Raw genomic sequence first — 21781 nt, 5'->3', positions numbered from 1 at the left:
GAACAATGGTCATTTAGCAGATGCTTTTATCCAAAGCTGTCTTACAGTTATCACATTTATTTCTACTATTCGGGAATCAAACCCACAACTGTGGTGTTGTGAACACTTTCCTCCACGTAACCAACTGAGACTTCAACCATGTCTGTTAATTTGGTAAAGTAGGCTACACACAAGAATACACAAGCATGTGGCGTGAAATAACATTCCTAATCTTTAATTGTAATTAACGTGACTTCCCTATACCTTTTTTGTTTTCCTTTTGTGCTAGCGTTCCTTCATCTGCCGTCTGACGGAGGACAAGAAGTCCGAGAAGTTTTTCCGCGTGTTCTATGACCGGATGAAGCTCGCCCAGCTGGAGATTAAAGCCACGGTGACGGTCAACACCAGCGACCTCGGCAACAGGAAGAGAGATGACGACGCCCCCGACAAGGATGTGCCCGTCCGCAAGAAAGGTCAGAGGTCAACCAAAATCTAAATGGCTGTCTCATATCAGCTGTTAATGGGTTTTGTATTGGAGTAGGAAGTTACACATAGACACTTATCTAAGGTCAATTTCTCTCTGAACACGTTAGCAATAAAAAAAATAACTGCCATGAAGTATTTATTTTCACCCCAGTACCTAGTTTTGTGATGATTTATAGACTTTGTGGGCTGGTTCTGTTGACCTCCCCTCCCCTCCCTGTGTCTCTGCAGCCAAAGACTCAGCGGTACTGGTGACAGATGAGGCGAGAGAGCAGCTGCTGGAGGCCTCGTCAGCCACTAAAAAAGCCTTCAACTCATACCGCCGTGAGGCCGACCCCGATGACCACTTCTCTACGCCTGATGGCACACCCAGCACCGGGGACAAGGGCCAGGACGATGGAGAGATTAGTTTTATCATCGTCATCATGCAGCCTATCCTGCGCTTCCTCCAGCTGCTCTGTGAGAACCACAACCGAGACCTGCAGGTCAGTCAGCCAGCCCAACACCAGGGGAAGCCAGCCCTCAGACACTGCCTCTTTAGTCTTATTTATACCTTACGTAAGATGGATGTGCTGAGGAGAGCATCCTGCCGGTTCCTACTTTACTTACCTTTTTTTATGGATAGTTTTGCGTTAATCATTACTTTGTTTGCTTAGAATTTCCTACTACTATCAGGCTGGTTAGTCAATAGCTGGATGTATCCTCCATTGAGCAGGTAATTGGCCCTGTTGAAAATCACTACAGCTCAGTCTTCAGGTTATCTGCTGGTCTCCTGCTCCTGTGTGTGGTCTGTGTTATTTAGGGCCAATTTCAAGTTTTCATTAAAATCGGTAATCGTCATTTTTGGAAGCCGGTTATGGCCGATTACATTGCACTCCACGAGGAGACTGCGTGGCAGGCTGACCACCTGTTATGCGAGTGCAGCAAGGAGCGAAGGTAAGTTGCTAGCTAGCATTAAACTTATCTTATAAAAAACAATGAATCTTATCATAATCACTAGTTAACCTCTCTAGGGTATGTGGGACACTAGCCCACCTGGCCAACATCCAGTGAGATTGCAGAGCGCCAAATTCAAATACAGAAATACTCATTATAAAAATTCAGAAAAGATAGGTTTAAAGATTAACTTCATGTGAATCCAACCACGGTGTATGATTTTAAAAATGCTTTAGGGCGAAAGCATACCTTACAATTATTTGAGAACATAGCCCAGCAGACAAATCATTACAAACAGTAACCAGCCAAGTACAAGTACACAAGTCAGAAATAGAGATAAAATTAATCACTTACCTTTGATGATCTTCAGATGTTTGCACTCAGAAGACATTAATTTATTCAATAAATGTTCCTTTTGTTCGATAAAGTCTCTCTTTATATCCGAAAACCTCCGTAATCCACAGGCTCAAACGCAGTCACAATAGGCAGACAAAAAAATCCAAATTGTATCCATAAAGTTCATAGAAACATGTCAAACGATTTTTATATACAATCATCAGGTTGTTTTTAGCCTAAATAATCAATAATATTTCAACCAGACAATAACGTTGTCAATATAAAAGGTAAACAAGAAAGGCAATCTCTCTGGTCGCATGAAAAAGTTCTGTGACACGGCAGGGTCCACTCATTCAGACTGCTCTTACTCCCTCATTTTTCAGAATACAAGCCTGAAACAATTTCTAAAGACTGTTGACATCTAGTGGAAGGCATAGGAACTGCAATTTGAGTCCTAAGTCAATGGATACTGTAATGGCATTGAATAGAAAACTACCAACCAAAATAATCCTACTTCCTGATTGGATTTTTTTCAGGTTTTTGCCTGCCAAATCAGTTCTGTTATACTCAGACATTATTTAAACCATTTTGGAAACTTTGGTGTTTTCTATCCAAATCTACTAATTATATGCATATCCTATCTTCTGGGCCTGAGTAGAATGAAGTTTAATTTGGGCATGCTTTTCATCCAAAATTCCAAATTCTGCCCCCTACTCTAGAGAAGTTAACTACACATGGTTGATGATATTACTAGTTTAACTAGCTTGTCCTGCGCTGCATATAATCAATGTGGTGCATGTTTATTTATTATCGAATCGCAGCCTTCTTTGCCAAACAGGTGATGATTTAACAAGCGCAATTGCGAAAAAAGCACTGTCGTTGCAACAATGTACCTAACCATAAATATCAATGCCTTTCTTAAAATCAATACACAAGTATATATTTTTTTAACCTGCATATTTAGTTAAAATAAATTAATGTCAGCAGGCAATATTAACTAGGGAAATTGTGTCACTGCTCTTGCGTTCTGTGCAAGCAGGGGATATGCAACCATTTGGGCTGCCTGGCTCGTTGCGAACTGTGTGAAGATAATTTCTTCCTAACAAAGACTTATAATTAATTTACCAGAATTTTACATAATTATGACATAACATTGAAGGTTGTGCAATGTAACAGCAATATTTAGACTTAGGGATGCCACCCGTCGATAAAATACGGAATGGTTCCGTATTTCACTGAAAGAATAAACATTTTGTTTTCGAAATTATAGTTTCCGGATTTTGACCATATTAATGACCTAAGGCTCGTATTTCTGTGTGTTTATTATAATTAAGCCTGATTTGATATTTGATAGAGCAGTCTGACTGAGCAGTGGTAGGCAGCAGCAGGCTCGTAAGCATTCATTCAAACAGCACTTTCCTGCGTTTGCCAGCAGCTCTTCGCAATGCTTGAAGCACAGCGCTGTTTATGACTTCAAGCCTATCAACTCACGGGATTAGGCTGGTAATACTATAGTGCCTATAAGAACATCCAATAGTCAAAGGTAAATTAAATACAAATGGTATAGAGAGAAATCATCCTATAATTCCTATAATTACTCCATCCTAAAACTTCTTAACTGGGAATATTGAAGACTCATGTTAAAAGGAACCACCAGCTTTCATATTATTTCTCATTTTCTGAGCAAGAAACTTACACGTTTTCTTTTTTACATGGCACATATTGTACTTTTACTTTATTCTCCAACACTGTGTTTTTGCATTATTTAAACCGAATTTAACATGTTTCATTATTTATTTGAGACTAAATTGATTTTATTTATGTATTAAATTAAGTTAAAATAAGTGTTTATTCAGTATTGTTGTAATTGTCATTATTACAAATACAGGTATATATATCAAAATCAGCCGATTTAATCGGTATCGTCTTTTTTTTGGCCCTCCAATAATCGGTATTTGTATCAGCGTTGAAAAATCATAATCGGTCGACCTCGAAGTCTGTGTGGGCTGCTGCTGTGTATTCACTGTCTGAACTGATATGCGTCGTCTCCCATGGGCCAAAGGTGGTGGGAGGATCATCAGGAGTAATGAGATAGATGGTTATATTCAGTGAAGGCCTGGCTATCACGTCTCTGATCTAACAGTTAACTCAACACAATGGCCCTGATTACCCAGTGACTCATGCACAGATGTTCTCTGTGGACTCTAAGGAGTCGGGGTCACCCTGTCCTCATTTTCATGTTACCTGAAACCCTTTTCAGTTCAGAGTCACACTTTCAATGCATATTTCCCTTTCAATATTTCCCTTTCGGCTCCTGAGTGACGCAGCGGTCTAAGGCACTGCATCTCAGTGCAAGAGGCTCCACTGCAGTCCCTGGTTCGAATCCAGGCTGCATCACATTTGGATTCGGCCGTGATTTGGAGTCCCATAGGGCGGCGTAAAATTGGCCCAGCGTCGTCCGGGTTTGGCCGGGGTAGGCCATCATTGTAAATGAGAATTTGCTCTTAACTGACTTGCCTAGTTATATGAAGATTAAATAAATAAAAATGAAAAATTCAATACACAATGTCAAGTGGGATTGTTTTCCTGTGAACTAGAACATAGTGTGTATAAAATATATTGACTTTGCATTCTCTTGTTTCCTGCCCTTTCCATTCCCTCACACTTGCCTCGTTCCTCTCCAGAACTTCCTTCGGTGTCAGAACAACAAGAACAACTATAACCTGGTGTGTGAGACACTGCAGTTCCTGGACTGTATCTGTGGCAGCACCACGGGAGGCCTGGGGCTACTAGGACTCTACATCAATGAGAAGAACGTGGCTCTCATCAACCAGACAGTAGAGAGCCTGACAGAGTACTGCCAGGGACCATGCCATGAGAACCAGGTACTGGGATGTGTCTTTGCCTTTAGAACTACTACTAGCTAACTGCCCTTGTCATTTGAACTAATTAGCTATGGGCCTTTGTCATGTTCTCATTAGAACTACAAGCAGATAGTGTGGGTCCATCCCATAAGACAGGGATCATCAACTAGATTCAGCCGTGGGCCGATCTGTTTCTTGAGCGGATGGTTCTGGGGCCGGAACATAATTACAAATGATTTGTAGACTGTAAATTGACCGCAAGAAGCCAAAAAAATATAATATTTGACTAAACATCATAAGTTCAAACGTTGCTTACATTTGTATATGATCACTTGTCTATCTATTATGCTTGGAAATACTTGGGAACAGATTTCCCCAAATAAAATCACTTGGAGCTGATTTCCTGGTGTTCTTAGTTTTTTTTACGTCCAAAGATTTTTTTAAAACAATGTATTTTTTATCATTTTTGCTCAGAAAACTTGGGGGTGAAATAAAACCACCTTTGGCCCGCGGGCCGCCAGTTGGAGAACTCTGCCATAAGAACTAGCTACAAGCACATGTGCATACCATAGGAACCAGTTATGGACTCCTGTCCTGGGTCCATTTCCATCCATACTACTTCTACTGTCATTGGGTGGATTGAGAGGGTCCTGACATGCGTAGTTCTTGATCTAGTGTTGTCCTCCTCAGTCCCTTTAGAAAATTGACCCAAGTTCTTGTTTCCTTGCAGAACTGCATAGCCACCCATGAGTCCAACGGCATTGACATCATCATCGCTCTGATCCTGAATGACATCAACCCACTGGGGAAGAAGAGGATGGACCTTGTGCTGGAACTCAAGGTGAGGCCTCCTTCTCATTAGGTCAGCGTCTGAAATTGAATCTTATTCTCTATGTAGAGCTGTACTTTTGACCAGATTAGTGTACAATATAGGGAATAGGGTGCCATTTTGGAAGCAGCCTGGGTCTCCACACTAGGCCTACTGTACTAGTAGTAAAGCAACTTTACCCTGTACTCTAATAACTACTAAACCCAGAGTGGAACTTAAAAACCGTGTGCTGCTGCTTTTGAAATCTGGACAACTCATTAATATCTCCTAAACTAGCACCTTAGGTGCCAAAGCAAATATCTGCAGAGTGCATTTCCCCCTAAGACTTTTTGGATTCTGTCTGTTTTATTTGGAAGGAGGAACAGAAACATCTCAAAGGATTTGATCTTTAACTTTAGACGTATCTCATTACAAGGGCATAATGGTTTAATATCATGGAAACTTATTTCTCCCTTTCTCTCAGAACAATGCCTCCAAGCTGTTGCTGGCTATCATGGAGAGTCGCCATGACAGTGAGAACGCTGAGAGAATCCTGTACAACATGAGGCCAAAGGAGCTGGTGAGCCTCGTGTCCCTACAAAACTCTACGTGCCCATACTAGTCCCCATTCGTCCCCACAAATCCCCTTTTATTCCCAGACGTCCCCATTCATCTGAAAAAATAATCATTCATCCCCCCACTGAACAGAAATATAAACGCAATATGTAAAGTGTTGGTTCCATGTTTCATGAGCTGCAATATAAACTCCTATACATAGTGCCTCCCGAGTGGAGCAGTGGTCTAAGGCACTGCACCGCAGTGCTTGAGGCGTCACTACAGACCCTGGTGCACAATTGACCCTGCGTCAACCGGGTTCGGGGGTTTTGGCCGGGGGGGCTTTACTTTACTACATCACGCTCTAGAGACTCCTTGTGGCGGGCTGGACGCATGCAAACTGAATTCGGTTGTCAGTTGAACTGTGTTTCCTCAGACACATTGGTGCAGCTGGCTTCCGGGTTAAGCGAGCGGGGACGCATAACTTGACCTTTGCCTCCTGAGCCCATTGGGGAGTTGCAGCGATGAGACAAGATAGAAATTGGAGAGAAAAGGGGGGTAAAATAATAATAGAAAATCCCATACATTTTCCAAACACACAAATTTGTTTACATCCCTCTTAGTGAGCATTTCGCATTTTCCAAGATTATCCTTCCACCTGACATGTGTGGCATATCAAGATTAAACAGCATGGCCATTACACAGGTTCACTTTGTGGTGGGGACAATTAAAGGTCACTTTACAATGTGCAGTTTTGTCACAAAACACAATGCCACAGATGTCTCAAGTTTTGAGGGAGCGTGCAAATGGAATGCTGACTGCAGAAATGCCCACCAGAGCTGTTGCCAGATAATTTAATGTTACCATAAGCCACCTCTGTCATTTTAGAGATTTTGACGGTACGTCCAACCGTCCTCACAACCGCAGACCACGTGTAACCCCGCCAGCCCAGGACATCCGGCTTCTTCACCTCAGACCACGTGTAAACCCGACAGCCCAGGACATCCGGCTTCTTCACCTCAGACCACGTGTAACCCCGCCAGCCCAGGACATCTGGCTTCTTCACCTCAGACCACGTGTAACTACACCAGCCCAGGACATCCGGCTTCTTCACCTCAGACCACGTGTAACCCCGCCAGCCCAGGACATCCGGCTTCTTCACCTCAGACCACGTGTAAACCCGACAGCCCAGGACATCCGGCTTCTTCACCTCAGACCACGTGTAAACCCGACAGCCCAGGACATCCGGCTTCTTCACCTCAGACCACGTGTAACCCCGCCAGCCCAGGACATCCGGCTTCTTCACCTCAGACCACGTGTAACCCCGCCAGCCCAGGACATCTGGCTTCTTCACCTCAGACCACGTGTAACCCCGCCAGCCCAGGACATCCGGCTTCTTCACCTCAGACCACGTGTAACCCCGCCAGCCCAGGACATCTGGCTTCTTCACCTCAGACCACGTGTAACCCCGCCAGCCCAGGACATCCGGCTTCTTCACCTCAGACCACGTGTAACCCCGCCAGCCCAGGACATCCGGCTTCTTCACCTCAGACCACGTGTAACGCCGCCAGCCCAGGACATCCGGCTTCTTCACCTCAGACCACGTGTAACTACACCAGCCCAGGACATCCGGCTTCTTCACCTCAGACCACGTGTAACCCCGCCAGTCCAGGACATCCGGCTTCTTCACCTCAGACCACGTGTAACTACACCAGCCCAGGACATCCGGCTTCTTCACCTCAGACCACGTGTAACCCCGCCAGCCCAGGACATCCGGCTTCTTCACCTCAGACCACGTGTAACCCCGCCAGCCCAGGACATCCGGCTTCTTCACCTCAGACCACGTGTAAACCCGACAGCCCAGGACATCCGGCTTCTTCACCTCAGACCACGTGTAACCCCGCCAGTCCAGGACATCCGGCTTCTTCACCTCAGACCACGTGTAACCCCGCCAGCCCAGGACATCCGGCTTCTTCACCTCAGACCACGTGTAAACCCGACAGCCCAGGACATCCGGCTTCTTCACCTCAGACCACGTGTAACCCCGCCAGCCCAGGACATCCGGCTTCTTCACCTCAGACCACGTGTAACCCCGCCAGCCCAGGACATCCGGCTTCTTCACCTCAGACCACGTGTAACTACACCAGCCCAGGACATCCGGCTTCTTCACCTCAGACCACGTGTAACCCCGCCAGCCCAGGACATCCGGCTTCTTCACCTCAGACCACTTGTAACCCCGCCAGCCCAGGACATCCGGCTTCTTCACCTCCGGAATCGTCTGAGACCAGCCACCCGGACAGCAGATTAAACTGTGGGTTTACACAACCGAGGAAGTTCTGAACAAACTGTCAGAAACCGTCTCATCTGTGTGCTCGTCGTCCTCATCATGGACTTGACCTGACTGCAGTTTGGCGTCGTTACCCACTTCAGTGGGCAATTGCTCACCTTCGATGGCCACTGGGGCGTTGGAGATGTGTGCTCTTCACAGTTGAATCCCAGTTTCAACTGTACCAGGCAGATGGTAGACAGCGTGTATGGTGTCGTGTGGGCAAGCGGTTTGCTGATGACAACGGTGTGTACAGAGTGCCCAATAAGGGCGGTGGGGTTATGGTATTGTCAGGCAAAAGCTACGGACAACGAACACAATTGCATTTTATCGATAGCAATGCACAGAGATACCGTGTCTGGATCCCAAGGGCCCATTGTTTTGCCATTCATCCGTTTCAGCGTGATAATGCATGCCCCCATGTTGCAATGATCTGTACACAATTCCTGGAAGCTGAAAATGTCCCAGTTCTTCCATGGCCTGCATACTCACCAGACATGTCACCCATTCAGAATGTTTGGGATGCTCTGGATCGACCTGTATGACAATATCACCGATATCCAGCAACTTCGAACAGCGATTGAAGTAGATTGGGACAACATTCCACAGGCCACAATCAAAAGCCTGATCAACTCTATGCAAAAGGAGATGTCATGCTGCATGAGGCAAATGGAGGTCATTCCAGATACTGATTGGTTTTCTGATCCACGCCCCTATGCTTTTTTTAAGGTATCTGTGACCAACAGATGCATATCTGTATTCCCAGTCATGTGAAATCCATAGATTAGAGCCTAATGAATATATTTAAATTCACGGATTTCCTTATATGAACTGTAACACAGTAAAATGTTACAAGTTGCATTGATATTTTTGTGTAGTGTCGTTCTATCCTCCTGAGAAAGTCAGTGTTTCTGGTCAGGTATAAAGCAGGTAATGTTTCTGTGGGTGGTGTGATCCTCAGGTGGAGGTGATCAAGAAGGCCTACCTGCAGGGAGAGGTGGAGTTTGAGGATCCCGAAGAGGAGGACGATAGTGGGGAGGAAGAGGAGCATGATGCTGCATCCCCCAGGAACGTAGGCCACAACATCTACATATTGGCCCACCAGGTAGTTTACAGGGCCTAGTTGACCCCACATTTAGATACACATGTTTTTTTGGATAACCAACCATTGGATACAACCATTTGAGGTATACAAGTACTCTCAGCAGAGTCAGATGCAGTCTCCTGTCTTACCTGCCATACTCCTCACAAGCAATTTTTCACCCCTTATTTGACCTTTGAACCCTGTAGTTGGCGCGCCACAACAAGGAGCTGCAGGTGATGCTGAAGCCAGGCGGGACCAACGGAGAGGGAGACGAGGCTCTGGAGTTCTACGCCAATCACACTGCTCAGATAGAGGTCAGTGACATCATACACTCACACAGTTTACTAACTGGATATCTTTAATTGTCAGTGACACAAATGTGTCCTTTTGCAGTAGAGCAGTGTTTCCCAATCCTGATCCTGGGGACCAAAAGGGGTGCACATTAGTCCTGGGCAATATACTGTATACCGGAGTATTTCAAAATAACATCAGTAGGATTTTCCTTACCGTTTCCGATTTTCAATACCAGCCTCAAGGGAGTGCGTGTAACGCCACACACACCCAGTTAAGTATAACTATAAGAAATCTAAGATGTGTCATAAATTATATCATTCTCAGGGCTCAAGCTATGCATTTGGTTTGCTAACTTGTTAGCTAAGAGTATAGATGTCAAGATCAATCTTTTTGGTTACAGCAGAGACATTCAATCCCCTCTTGGATCAAGATCCCTGTTCACTAAATTGTTTTGTGCATCAAAAATGTGTGTATGTGTGTTTGTGTATGTACAGTATGTACAGTGGGGAGAACAAGTATTTGATACACTGTCGATTTTGCAGGTTTTCCTTACTTACAAAGCATGTAGAGGTCTGTATTTTTTTATCATAGGTACACTTCAACTGTGAGAGACGGAATCTAAAACAAAAATCCAGAAAATCACATTGTATGATTAAGTAATTTGCATTTTATTGCATGACATAAGTATTTGATACATCAGAAAAGCAGAACTTAATATTTGGTACAGAAACCTTTGTTTGCAATTACAGAGATCATACGTTTCCTGTAGTTCCTGATCAGGTTTGCACACACTGCAGCAGGGATTTTGGCCCACTCCTCCATACAGACCTTCTCCAGATCCTTCAGGTTTTGGGGCTGTCGCTGGGCAATACGGACTTTCAGTTCCCTCCAAAGATTTTCTATTGGGTTCAGGTCTGGAGACTGGCTAGGTCACTCCGGGACCTTGACATGCTTCTTACGGAGCCACTCCTTAGTTTGCCCTGGCTGTGTGTTTCAGGTCATTGTCATGCTGGAAGACCCAGCCACGACCCATCTTCAATGCTCTTACTGAGGGAAGGAGGTAGTTGGCCAAGATCTCGCGATACATGGCCCCATCCATCCTCCCCTCAATACGGTGCAGTCATCCTGTCCCCTTTGCAGACAATCATCCCCAAAGAATGATGTTTCCACCTCCATGCTTCACGGTTGGGATGGTGTTCTTGGGGTTGTACTCATCCATCTTCTTCCTCCAAACACGGCGAGTGGAGTTTAGACCAAAAAGCTCTATTTTTGTCTCATCAGACCACATGACCTTCTCCCATTCCTCCTCTGGATCATCCAGATGGTCATTGGCAAACTTCAGATGGGCCTGAACATGCACTGGTTTGAGCAGGGGGACCTTGCGTGCACTGCAGGATTTTAATCCATGACGGCGTAGTGTGTTACTAATGGTTTTCTTTGAGACTGTGGTCCCAGCTCTCTTCGGGTCATTGACCCAGTCCTGCCGTGTAGTTCTGGGCTGATCCCTCACCTTCCTCATGATCATTGATGCCCCACGAGGTCAGATCTTGCATGGAGCGCCAGAGTGATTGACCGTTATCTTGAACTTCTTCCATTTTTCTAATAATTGCGCCAACAATTGTTGTCTTCTCACCAAGCTGCTTGCCTATTGTCCTGTAGCCCATCCCAGCCTTGTGCAGGTCTACAATTTTTATCCCTGGTGCCCTTACACAGCTCTCTGGTCTTGGCCATTGTGGAGAGGTTGGAGTCTGTTTGATTGAGTGTGTGGACAGGCGTCTTTTATACAGGTAACGAGTTCAAACGGGTGCAGTTAATACAGGTAATGAGTGGAGAACAGGTGGGCTTCTTAAAGAAAAACTAACAGGTCTGGGAGAGCCGGAATTCTTACTGGTTGGTAGGTGATCAAATACTTATGTCATGCAATAAAATGCTAATTAATTACTTAAAAATCATACAATGTGATTTTCTGGATTTTTGTTTTAGATTCCGTCTCTCACTGTTGAAGTGTACCTATGATAAAAATGACAGACCTCTACATGCTTTGTAAGTAGGAAAACATGCAAAATCGGCAGTGTATCAAATACTTGTTCTCCCCACTGTATGTATATACCGTTTGGAGTCGGAAGTTTACATACACCTTAGCCAAATACATTTAAACTCAGTTTTTCACAATTCCTGACATTTAATCCTAGTAAAAATCCCTGTTTTAGGTCAGTTAGGATCACCACTTTATTTTAAGAATGTGAAATGTCAGAATAATAGGGGAGAGATTTATTTATTTCAGCTTTTATTTCTTCACATTCCCAGTGGGTCAGAAGTTTCCATACACTCAATTAGTATTTGGTAGCATTGCCTTTAAATTTTTTAATTTGGGTCAAACGTTTCAGGTAGTCTTCCACAACAAGTTTGGTGAATTTTGGCCCATTCCTCCTGACAGAGCAGGTGTAACTGAGTCAGGTTTGTAGGCCTCCTTGCTCACACATGTTTTTTCAGTTCTGCCCACAAATGTTCTATGGGATTGAGGTCAGGGCTTTGTGATGGCCACTCCAATACCTCGACTTTGTTGTCCTTAAGCCATTTTGCCACAACTTTGGAAGTATGCTTGGGGTCAGTATGCTTGGGACCCATTTGCGACTTGGGACCCGATTTACTGATGTCTTTTCGATGTTGCTTCAATATATCCACATAATTTCCTACCTCATGATGCCATCTATTTTGTGAAGTACACCAGTCTCTCCTGCAGCAAAGCACACCCACAACATGAGGCTGCCACCCCGTGCTTCACGGTTGGGATGGGTGTTCTTCGGCTTGCAAGCCTCCCCATTTTTCCTCCAAACATAACGATGGTCATTATGATCAAACAGTTCTATTTTCGTTTCATCAGACCAGATAACATTTCTCCAAAAAGTATGATCTTTGTCCCCATGTGCAGTTGCAAACCGTAGTCCGGCTTTTTATGGTGGTTTTGGAGCAGTGGATTCTTCCTTGCTGAGCGGTCTTTCAGGTTATGTTAAGATAGGACTAATTTTACTGTGGATGTAAATAACTTTGTACCCATTTCCTCCAGCATCTTCACAAGGTCCTTTGCTGTGGTTCTGGGATTGATTTGCCCTTTTCACACCAAAGTACATTCATTTCTAGGAGACAGAACATGTCTCCTTCCAGAGCGGTATGGCGGCTGCGTGGTCCCATGGTGTTTATACTTGCGTACTGTTGTTTGTACAGATGAACGTGGTACATTCAGGCGTTTGGAAATTGCTCTAAAGGATGAACCAGACTTGTGGAGGTCTACAATTTTTTTTCTGAGGTCTGCAGATTTCTTTTGATTTCCCCATGATGTCGAGCAAAGAGGCACTGAGTTTGAAGGTAAGCCTTGAAATAATCCACAGGTACACCTCCAACTGACTCATGATATCAATTAGCCTGTCAGATGCTTCAAAGCCATGACATAATTTTCTGGAATTTTCCAAGCTGTTTAACTTGTTAGTGATCCTTTCGCTCACCAATCTCGTTAACGGGATTGTTTTGACAACACCCAGTGAAATAGCAGCGCGCCAAATTCAAAAACAGAAATACTCGTAATAATAATTAATAAATCATACAAGTGTTATACATGGGTTTAAAGATGAACTTCTTGTTAATCCAGCCACAGTGTCAGATTTCAAAAAGGCTTTACGGCGAAAGCAAATCATGTTATTATCTGAGGACAGCACCCCATCAAACATACACATGAAAATCATAATTCAACTCGCCAGGCACAACACAAAAGTCAGAAAAAACATATAATTCATGCCTTACCTTTGAAGATCTTCTTCTGTTGGCACTCCAATATGTCCATTAACATCACAAATGGTCCTTCTGTTCAATAAATTCTGTCGTTATATATCCAAAATGTCGATTTAGTTGGCGCGTATGACTCAGAAAATACACCGGTTCCAACTCGCGCAACATGACTACACAATATCTAATTAGTTACCTGTAAACTTGATCCAAACATTTCCTAATACAACTTTAGGTATTTTTAAACGTAAATAATCTATCAAATTTAAGACTGAATAAACTGTGTTCAATACCGGAGGAAAACAAAGTGGAGTGAGCTTTCAGGTCACGCGCCCCAACCACAAAAGTACACTTCACTCGACCCTCGTTCTAAACAGGGCTACTTCTTCATTTCTCAGGAAAAAAGGAAAAACATCAACCAATTTCTAAATACTGTTGACATCTAGTGGAAGCGATAGGAACTGCAAGCAACTGCGATATAATTCTAGATTCCCATTGAAAAGAGAGTGACATAAAAAAAATGTTTCCTGGATAGGTTGTCCTCGGGGTTTCACCTGCCAAATAAGTTCTGTTACATACATCATTCAAACAGTTTTAGAAACTTCAGGGTGTTTTCTATCCAAATCTACTAATAATATGCATATCCTAGCTTCTGGGCCTGAGTAGCAGGCAGTTTACTTTGGGAACACCTTTCATCCGGACGTGAAAATGGTGCCCCCTAGCCTTAAGAAGTTTTAAAGGCACAGTCAACTTAGTGTATGTGAACTTCTGATCCACTGGAATTGTGATAAAGTGAAATAATCTGTCTGTAAACAATTGTTGGAAAAATGACGTGTGTCATGCACAAAGTAGATGTCCTAACCAACTTACCAAAACTATAGTTTGTTAACAAGAAATTTGTGTAGTGGTTGAAAAATTAGTTTTAATGACTCCAACCTAAGTGTATGTAAACTTCAGACTTCTACTGTAGATAGATCGATGTGTGTTGCTATATGTATGTGTTATAATAAAAACCTCAATGTTTTATAACATTTATAAATGTTATTATAAAAGCCTAAAAACTGCCATAGAGCGATTTCAGTTCTTCTAAATCTGAGGCATAATGGAATGCTCCAAGCCTGGGGCTAAATTACACTGTCCAGGCACACTTGTGCTCCCCAACCTGGGGCCTAAGTGGCTGGTACACTCTATACCTATGGAGCTGAAAGTGACTGAGTGTGTTCCTGTGTGTGTCCTCCTCTCAGATCGTGCGTCATGACCGCACCATGGAGGAGATAGTGTTTCCTGTGCCCAACATCTGTGAGTTCCTGACCTGCGAGTCCAAACTGAGGGTGTATTACACCACAGAGAGGGATGAGCAGGGCAGCAAGATCAACGACTTCTTCCTCAGCGCTGAGAACCTCTTCAATGAGATGAACTGGCAGAAGAAACTACGAGGTAGCTACAGTAGCTCTTCAAAATGACCTCTCAGGAGGGTTTTACAAATTGATATTCATCTACTTCCTCTAAAATGTTAGTGCATTCACTTGATGCAGTGTAAATCACAAATATAAAAGTTGTGCATTATGCCAAAACTTCCTAGTAATCTAATGACGTGACCCAGAGAAGCTGAGAAAGGGTTTTAATGTTGCTGTCGCAGGGCTAGTGTTAATAGAGCCAGTATCATCCTAACTCTGTGTGTTTTGGCAGAGGTTAGTGTTTCGCAATGACACCTCTTCTTTCCATTGTCAGTCTGTCAGTGGGCTGTAGGGGCTTTCCACTACATCTGAGTCGTGAAACCATATGAATCACAACTGAGAGCACAGCGCACAGAGACAAGACATTTAGTCACACACACACACACACTACACACACGCGCACACACCCATTGTGCATCCACAGAGACACATGCCCACACACTTCTCTGTCACTGTCAGACAGAGATAAAGAGAAAAGTCCCTTGTCTATTTTCCAATTAAACCAATCTAAAAAGCGACACAGAATAGTGTATATAAACAGTGCCAGCATGCCAGATTGGCTGTCAGCTGTGGGGAGGGGAGAAGACAGCCAGCTTCAATAGAGGAAAGGTTACAGTGAGATGTCTAAAGGTCGCTTTCCTCATGGGTGTCTAGTCCTTAACCAACATGAACAGCAGAGACATTCAACTCCCGCTGCCTATGTGGTTCTTTCCTCCCAGCTTAAACTTCTAATAAAAACACATAGACTACTTTTTCATCACTGGATTCTATAAATGTTACCTGTTAAAAGTGTCATATTCATCCATTGAAACATTTTTATAATAGAATAAAGTTATGAGCCTTTCTATTATTGCACACTTTCAGTACGAGGTACTGATACTCTGTATCACACAGCTTCACACACCACTGCCCTCCAGCTATGAGTACTGCAGGATATACTGAGCCTGCTGTAAAGTATCATACCAAATAAAAAAATGTCCAATAGATTTGCAGTTATTGGTAAAATGTGTAATGTCAAGTTTATTTCCCATTCTCTTTTAAAATGTTTGTTCTCTTTCTCTCTCTCTCTCTCTTTCTCTCTTTCTTTCTCTCTTTCTTTCTCTCTCTCTCTCTCTCTCTCTCTCTCTCTCTCTCTCTCTCTCTCTCTCTCCCCCCTCTCTCTCCGCCTCTCCCTACCCCTACCCCTTCCCTCTCTCTCCCCCCCCTCTCCCGCTCTCTCTCCCCTTCCCTCCCTCTCTCTCTCTCTCTCTCCCCCCTCCCTTCCTTCCTCTCTCTCTCCCCCTCTCCCTTCCCTCTCTCCCTTCCCTCCCTCCCTCTCTCTCACCCCTCTCACTACCCCTTCCTTCCCCCTCTCTCTCTCCCCCTCTCGCTACCACTTCCCTCCCTCCCTCTCTCTCTCTCTCCCCCTCTTGCTACCACTTCCCTCCCTCTCTCTCTCTCTACCACTGCTACCCCTTCCCTCTCTCCCCCCTCTCCCTACCCCTTCCCTCTCTCTCTCCCTACCCCTTCCCTCTCTCTCTCCCCCTCTCGCTACCACTTCCCTCCCTCCCTCTCTCTCTCTCCCCCTCGCTACCCCTTCCCTCTCTCCCCCTTCTCCCTACCCCCTCCCTCCCTCTCTCTCTCTTTCTCTCCCCCCTCCTACCCCTTCCCTCCCTCTCTCTCTCCCCCCTCCCTTCCCCTTCCCTTCCTTCCTCTCTCTCTCCCCCTCTCCCTTCCCTCCCTCCCTCTCTCTCTCACCCCTCTCACTACCCCTTCCTTCCCCCTCTCTCTCTCCCCCTCTCTCTCTCCCCCTCTCGCTACCACTTCCCTCCCTCCCTTTCTCTCTCTCCCCCTCGCTACCCCTTCCCTCTCTCCCCCTTCTCCCTACCCCCTCCCTCCCTCTCTCTCTCTCTTTCTCTCCCCCTCTCGCTACCCCTTCCCTTCCTCTCTCACCTCTCCCTTCCCTTCCTTCCTCTCTCTCCCCCTCTCCCTTCCCTCCCTCCCTCCCTCTCTCTCCCCCTCTCCCTACCCCCCCTTCTTCTCTCTCCCCCTCTCCCTACCCCCCTCTCTCTCTCTCTTTCTCTCCCCCTTCCCTCCTTCTCTCTTTCTCTCCCCCTCTCTCTACCCCTTCCCCCCTCTCCCTTGTCCCTCCCCTCCCTCCCTCTCTCTCCCTTGTCCCTCCCCTCCCTCCCTCTCTCTCCCTTGTCCCTCCCCTCCCTCCCTCTCTCTCTCTCCCCTCTCCTTACCCCTTCCCTCCTTCCCTCTCTCTCTCTCTCCCCCTCTTGCTACCACTTCCCTCCCTCTCTCTCTCTCTACCACTGCTACCCCTTCCCTCTCTCCCCCCTCTCCCTACCCCTTCCCTCTCTCTCTCCCTACCCCTTCCCTCTCTCTCTCCCCCTCTCGCTACCACTTCCCTCCCTCCCTCTCTCTCTCTCCCCTCGCTACCCCTTCCCTCTCTCCCCCTTCTCCCTACCCCCTCCCTCCCTCTCTCTCTCTTTCTCTCCCCCTCCTACCCCTTCCCTCCCTCTCTCTCTCCCCCTCCCTTCCCCTTCCCTTCCTTCCTCTCTCTCTCCCCCTCTCCCTTCCCTCCCTCCCTCTCTCTCTCACCCCTCTCACTACCCCTTCCTTCCGCCTCTCTCTCTCCCCCCTCTCTCTCTCCCCCTCTCGCTACCACTTCCCTCCCTCCCTCTCTCTCTCTCTCTCTCCCCCTCTTGCTACCACTTCCCCCCCTCTCTCTCTCGCTCCCACTGCTACCCCTTCCCTCTCTCCCCCCTCTCCCTCCCCCTTCCCTCTCTCTCTCCCTACCCCTTCCCTCTCTCTCTCCCCCTCTCGCTACCACTTCCCTCCCTCCCTCTCTCTCTCTCCCCCTCGCTACCCCTTCCCTCTCTCCCCCTTCTCCCTACCCCCTCCCTCCCTCTCTCTTTCTCTCCCCCTCTCGCTACCCCTTCCCTCCCTCTCTCACCTCTCCCTTCCCTTCCTTCCTCTCTCTCTCCCCCTCTCCCTTCCCTCCCTCCCTCTCTCTCCCCCTCTCCCTACCCCCCTCTCTCTCTCTCTCTTTCTCTCCCCCTTCCCTCCTTCTCTCTTTCTCTCCCCTCTCTCTACCCCTTCCCCCTCTCCCTTGTCCCTCCCCTTCCTCCCTCTCTCTCCCTTGTCCCTCCCCTCCCTCCCTCTCTCTCTCTCCCCCTCTCCTTACCCCTTCCCTCCTTCCCTCTCTCTCTCTCCCCCTCTCCCTACCCGTTCCCTCCCTCTCTCTCTCCCCACCCCTCCCCTCCCTCTCTCTCTCTCCCACCTCTCCCTACCCCTTCCCTCTCCCTCTCTCCCCCTCTCCCTACCCCTTCCCCCTCTCTCTCTCTTTCCCCCTACCACTTCTCTCTCTCTCCCCCTACCACTTCCCTCTCTTTCTCTCTCCCCCTCTCCCTACCCCCCTCTCTCTCCCCCTCTCCCTACCCCTTCCCTCTCTCTCTCTCCCCTCTCCCTACCCCTTCCCTCTCTCTCTCTCCCCCTCCCTAACCCTTCCCTCCCCCCTCTCCCCCTACCCCTCCCCTCCTTCTCTCTCTCTCCCACCTCTCCCTACCCCTTCCCTCTCCCTCTCTCCCCCTCTCCCTACCCCTTCCCCCTCTCTCTCTCTCTCTCTCTCTCTTTCCCCCTACCACTTCTCTCTCTCTCCCCCTACCACTTCCCTCTTTCTCTCTCCCCCTTTCCCTACCCCTCCCCCCTCTCCCTACCCCTCCCCCCTCTCTCTCCCCCTCTCCCTACCCCTTCCCTCTCTCTCTCTCCCCTCTCCCTACCCCTTCCCTCTCTCTCTCCCCCCTCCCTAACCCTTCCCTCCCCCTCTCTCCCCCTACCCCTTCCCTCCCTCTCTCTCTCTCTCTCCCCCTCTCCCTACCCCTTCCCTCTCTCTCTCCCTACCCTTCCCTCCCTCTCTCCCTACCCTTCCCTCCCTCTCTCCCTACCCTTCCCTCCCTCTCTCCCTACCCTTCCCTCCCTCCCTCTCTCCCTCCCCTTCCCTCCCTCCCTCTCTCCCTCTCTCTCTCTCTCTCTCTCTCTCTCTCTCTCTCTCTCTCCCCTACCCCTTCCCTCTCTCTCTCTCTCTCCCCCCTCCCTACCCCTTCCCCCTCTCTCTCTCTCTTTCTCTCCCCTCTCCCTACCCCTTCCCTCTCTCCCTACCCCTTCCCTCTCTCTCTCCCCTCTCCCCTCCCACCCTCTCTCTCCCCTCTCCCTACCCCTTCCCTCTCTCTCTCTCTCTCTCTCTCTCTCTCTCTCTCTCTCTCTCTCTCTCTCTCTCTCTCTCTCTCTCTCTCTCCCCTCTCTCCCTACCCCTTCCCTCCCTCTCTCTCTTCCTACCCTTCCCTCTCTCTCCTCTAGCCCAGCCTGTGTTGTACTGGTGTTCCAGAAACATGTCATTCTGGAGTAACATCTCCTTCAACCTGGCCGTCCTCATGAACCTGATGGTGGCCTTCTTCTATCCCCTGGAAGGGTTGCGTGAAGGTCAGTCACGTGCCAGCAACCTTCAAGCTTTCACCTTTAACCCCTCCCAAAGCCTTGACCCCTCCCAAAGCTTTAACCCCTTGATTGTCAAGCCACAGTCAAAACTAACCCTGGACATCAGGGTATTTCATTCATTTTGAAAGTTAGAACTTGGGTTCAAGCTGTAGCTATGTCCTTTTCAATCCGATTGTGCTATTCATTCATTCTGTCTATGCAGGTAGTGTTGGTTTAAGAAAACCGTTGTCTACATGTACCTGGTCACTAGGGACGTCATATCAATGCTCAGACTCTTCCCTGTATATGAAGGAGTTTTAAGAGATTTCAGGTTTTCGCTGTTTCCATTCTGGATTCTTTCATGTGTGTTGATGCCATGGTCTGTTTATGTGGGCGCTCCGGCCCGGCTCTGTTCCCTTCAGAGCCATCAAGCATGTTTGTATATCCCTTTGAAGTGCTGGTGTAGAACATCGGGTCAGAGGATGGTTGCGTGAGTCGCACACACAACACTGAGGGCTGAAAACAGGAAGAACAGAGGACGGCTCAAGTCTCTGTGATGTGATCCGGCCCAGTTGCACTGTATCACAAAGACTTCTACATGTATCTCAGTGCAACTGGATGGCTGCAATATTTTTCTCTCTTTTGTGCGTTTTATAGGTGTTCCTCTACTTTTGCATTATGGAACATTATGAGTGCACAATAACTGTGGAGCATTTTGTTAAAATAATTGACGATGGACTGATGTGTTTATATTACACTGTGTTCTGCACAGTTCTGTTTATAGAGGCTTATTTAGGTAACACAGTATTTCTTTAATTATGCAACACAAATGGTACTCACACTCAAGTTAAATGTATTGTACAATTTCGTATGGGGGGAAATTGTATCTGTGTAAACACAGGACAATAATATTATTAGCAATGAGTATTTCAATGTGAGGGATTGACGCTATACATATACAATTTTGCCATATGCTAACTTCATGACCTCTTCAAGTGTAGATATTTCCAAACAGTGCAGCAGTAAGTATAGGTACCGGGCATACCCATCTCTGTGGTTTAGAAGGTCAAATATTCCCTTTGAGACATTTTGGGCTCTGGGAAGTGAAACAAAATCCTTTGCTTGGCCTTCCCTTCCCAAACTCCCCCTGGCCCAGTGAGCTCTGTCTCTCACTTCCTCCTCTGACCTATTGACCTCTGATCTCAGGTCACCTGACTGGGATCAGGATCATAGGCTAAAAATATCTAATCTGTCTCTGGTTCTCTCTCTCTCTCTCCCTCTCTATCTTGCTCTCTCTCTATCTTGCTCTCTCTCTCTCTATCTTGCTCTCTCTCTCTCTCTCTCTCTCTCTCTCTCTCTCTCTCTCTCTCTCTCTCTCCCTCTCTCCCCTACCCTTCCCTCCCTCTCTCCCTACCCTTCCCTCCCTCTCTCCCTACCCTTCCCTCCCTCCCTCTCTCCCTACCCTTCCCTCCCTCCCTCTCTCCCTACCCTTCCCTCCCTCTCTCCCTACCCCTTCCCTCCCTCCCTCTCTCTCTCTCCCACCTCTCCCGACCCCCCTCTCTCCCCCCTCTCCCTACCCCCTCCCTCCCTCTCTCTCTCTCTCTCTCTCTCTCTCTCTCTCTCTCTCTCTCTCTCTCCCTACCCCTCTCTCTCTCTCCCCTCTCCCTACCCCTTCCCCCTCTCTCTCTCTCTTTCTCTCCCCTCTCTCCCTACCCCTTCCCTCTCTCCCTACCCCTTCCCTCTCTCTCTCCCCTCTCCCTTCCCACCCTCTCTCTCCCCTCTCCCTACCCCTTCCCTCTCTCTCTCTCTCTCTCTCTCTCTCTCTCTCTCTCTCTCTCTCAAAAACAAGAGACTTTATCATGTGGAAAAGTAATCCTCATCAACCCCATTTCAATGTACATTAATGCTATTATACACAGTCACACTAACTACTGTAACCGAGTGGAGCAGCATGGCTGTGGATGAGGCCTCTTCTGTAGACTACACCAGTAATATAGCACTGTACAGTTCAGCCCAGTGTGTGTGTGTTTCCCGCCCAACAGGACATTAGAGCTGTGTGAAGGGGGGGGTGAGATGATCACGTGAGGCCCCACATACCTTTGGCCTGGTTCAGCAATTCTGTTTATTGCTTTATTACTCAGGGCCTCCACCCTCCCGCCTGCTCTGGAATGAGGGATAGAAATGAGATAAGAGTGCTCAAACTAGATCAGTGTGTGCCGCTGCCTGCCTGTTGACAAGTAGGAGCTTATGTCACTCAGGACCCCACACACCTAGCCTGACACAACACATACAGTACATTCACCTGCAGACACTATACATTAAGCTCTTATCACACATTCAGTACATGCACACACAAACGTTCCCATCATGCCTGTATTTCTCCCTCCGCCCCCCAACACACACACCTCCAGCAGTGCA

General features: G+C 47.0%; 1 protein-coding gene across 4 annotated transcripts in view; it reads left to right on the top strand.

Moving 5' to 3' along the window:
* The window catches only part of LOC118400343 (inositol 1,4,5-trisphosphate receptor type 1-like), a 218401-nt gene that overhangs the window by 129369 nt on the left and 67251 nt on the right, over positions 1–21781 (top strand). For all 4 annotated transcript variants that reach the window (XM_052473596.1, XM_052473595.1, XM_052473594.1 and 1 more), the window contains 9 exons: positions 269–452; positions 694–947; positions 4419–4619; positions 5329–5439; positions 5891–5986; positions 9249–9392; positions 9578–9685; positions 14690–14882; positions 19247–19369. In XM_052473596.1, coding sequence (XP_052329556.1) covers positions 269–452; positions 694–947; positions 4419–4619; positions 5329–5439; positions 5891–5986; positions 9249–9392; positions 9578–9685; positions 14690–14882; positions 19247–19369 — 1414 coding nt within the window. The remainder of the gene's footprint in view (positions 1–268; positions 453–693; positions 948–4418; positions 4620–5328; positions 5440–5890; positions 5987–9248; positions 9393–9577; positions 9686–14689; positions 14883–19246; positions 19370–21781) is intronic.

This window comes from Oncorhynchus keta, chromosome 21, assembly GCF_023373465.1.
Source record: "Oncorhynchus keta strain PuntledgeMale-10-30-2019 chromosome 21, Oket_V2, whole genome shotgun sequence".
Lineage (NCBI taxonomy): Eukaryota > Metazoa > Chordata > Actinopteri > Salmoniformes > Salmonidae > Oncorhynchus > Oncorhynchus keta.
Note: the sequence above shows the minus strand (reverse complement) of the source record. Positions and strands in the feature narration are given on the sequence as shown.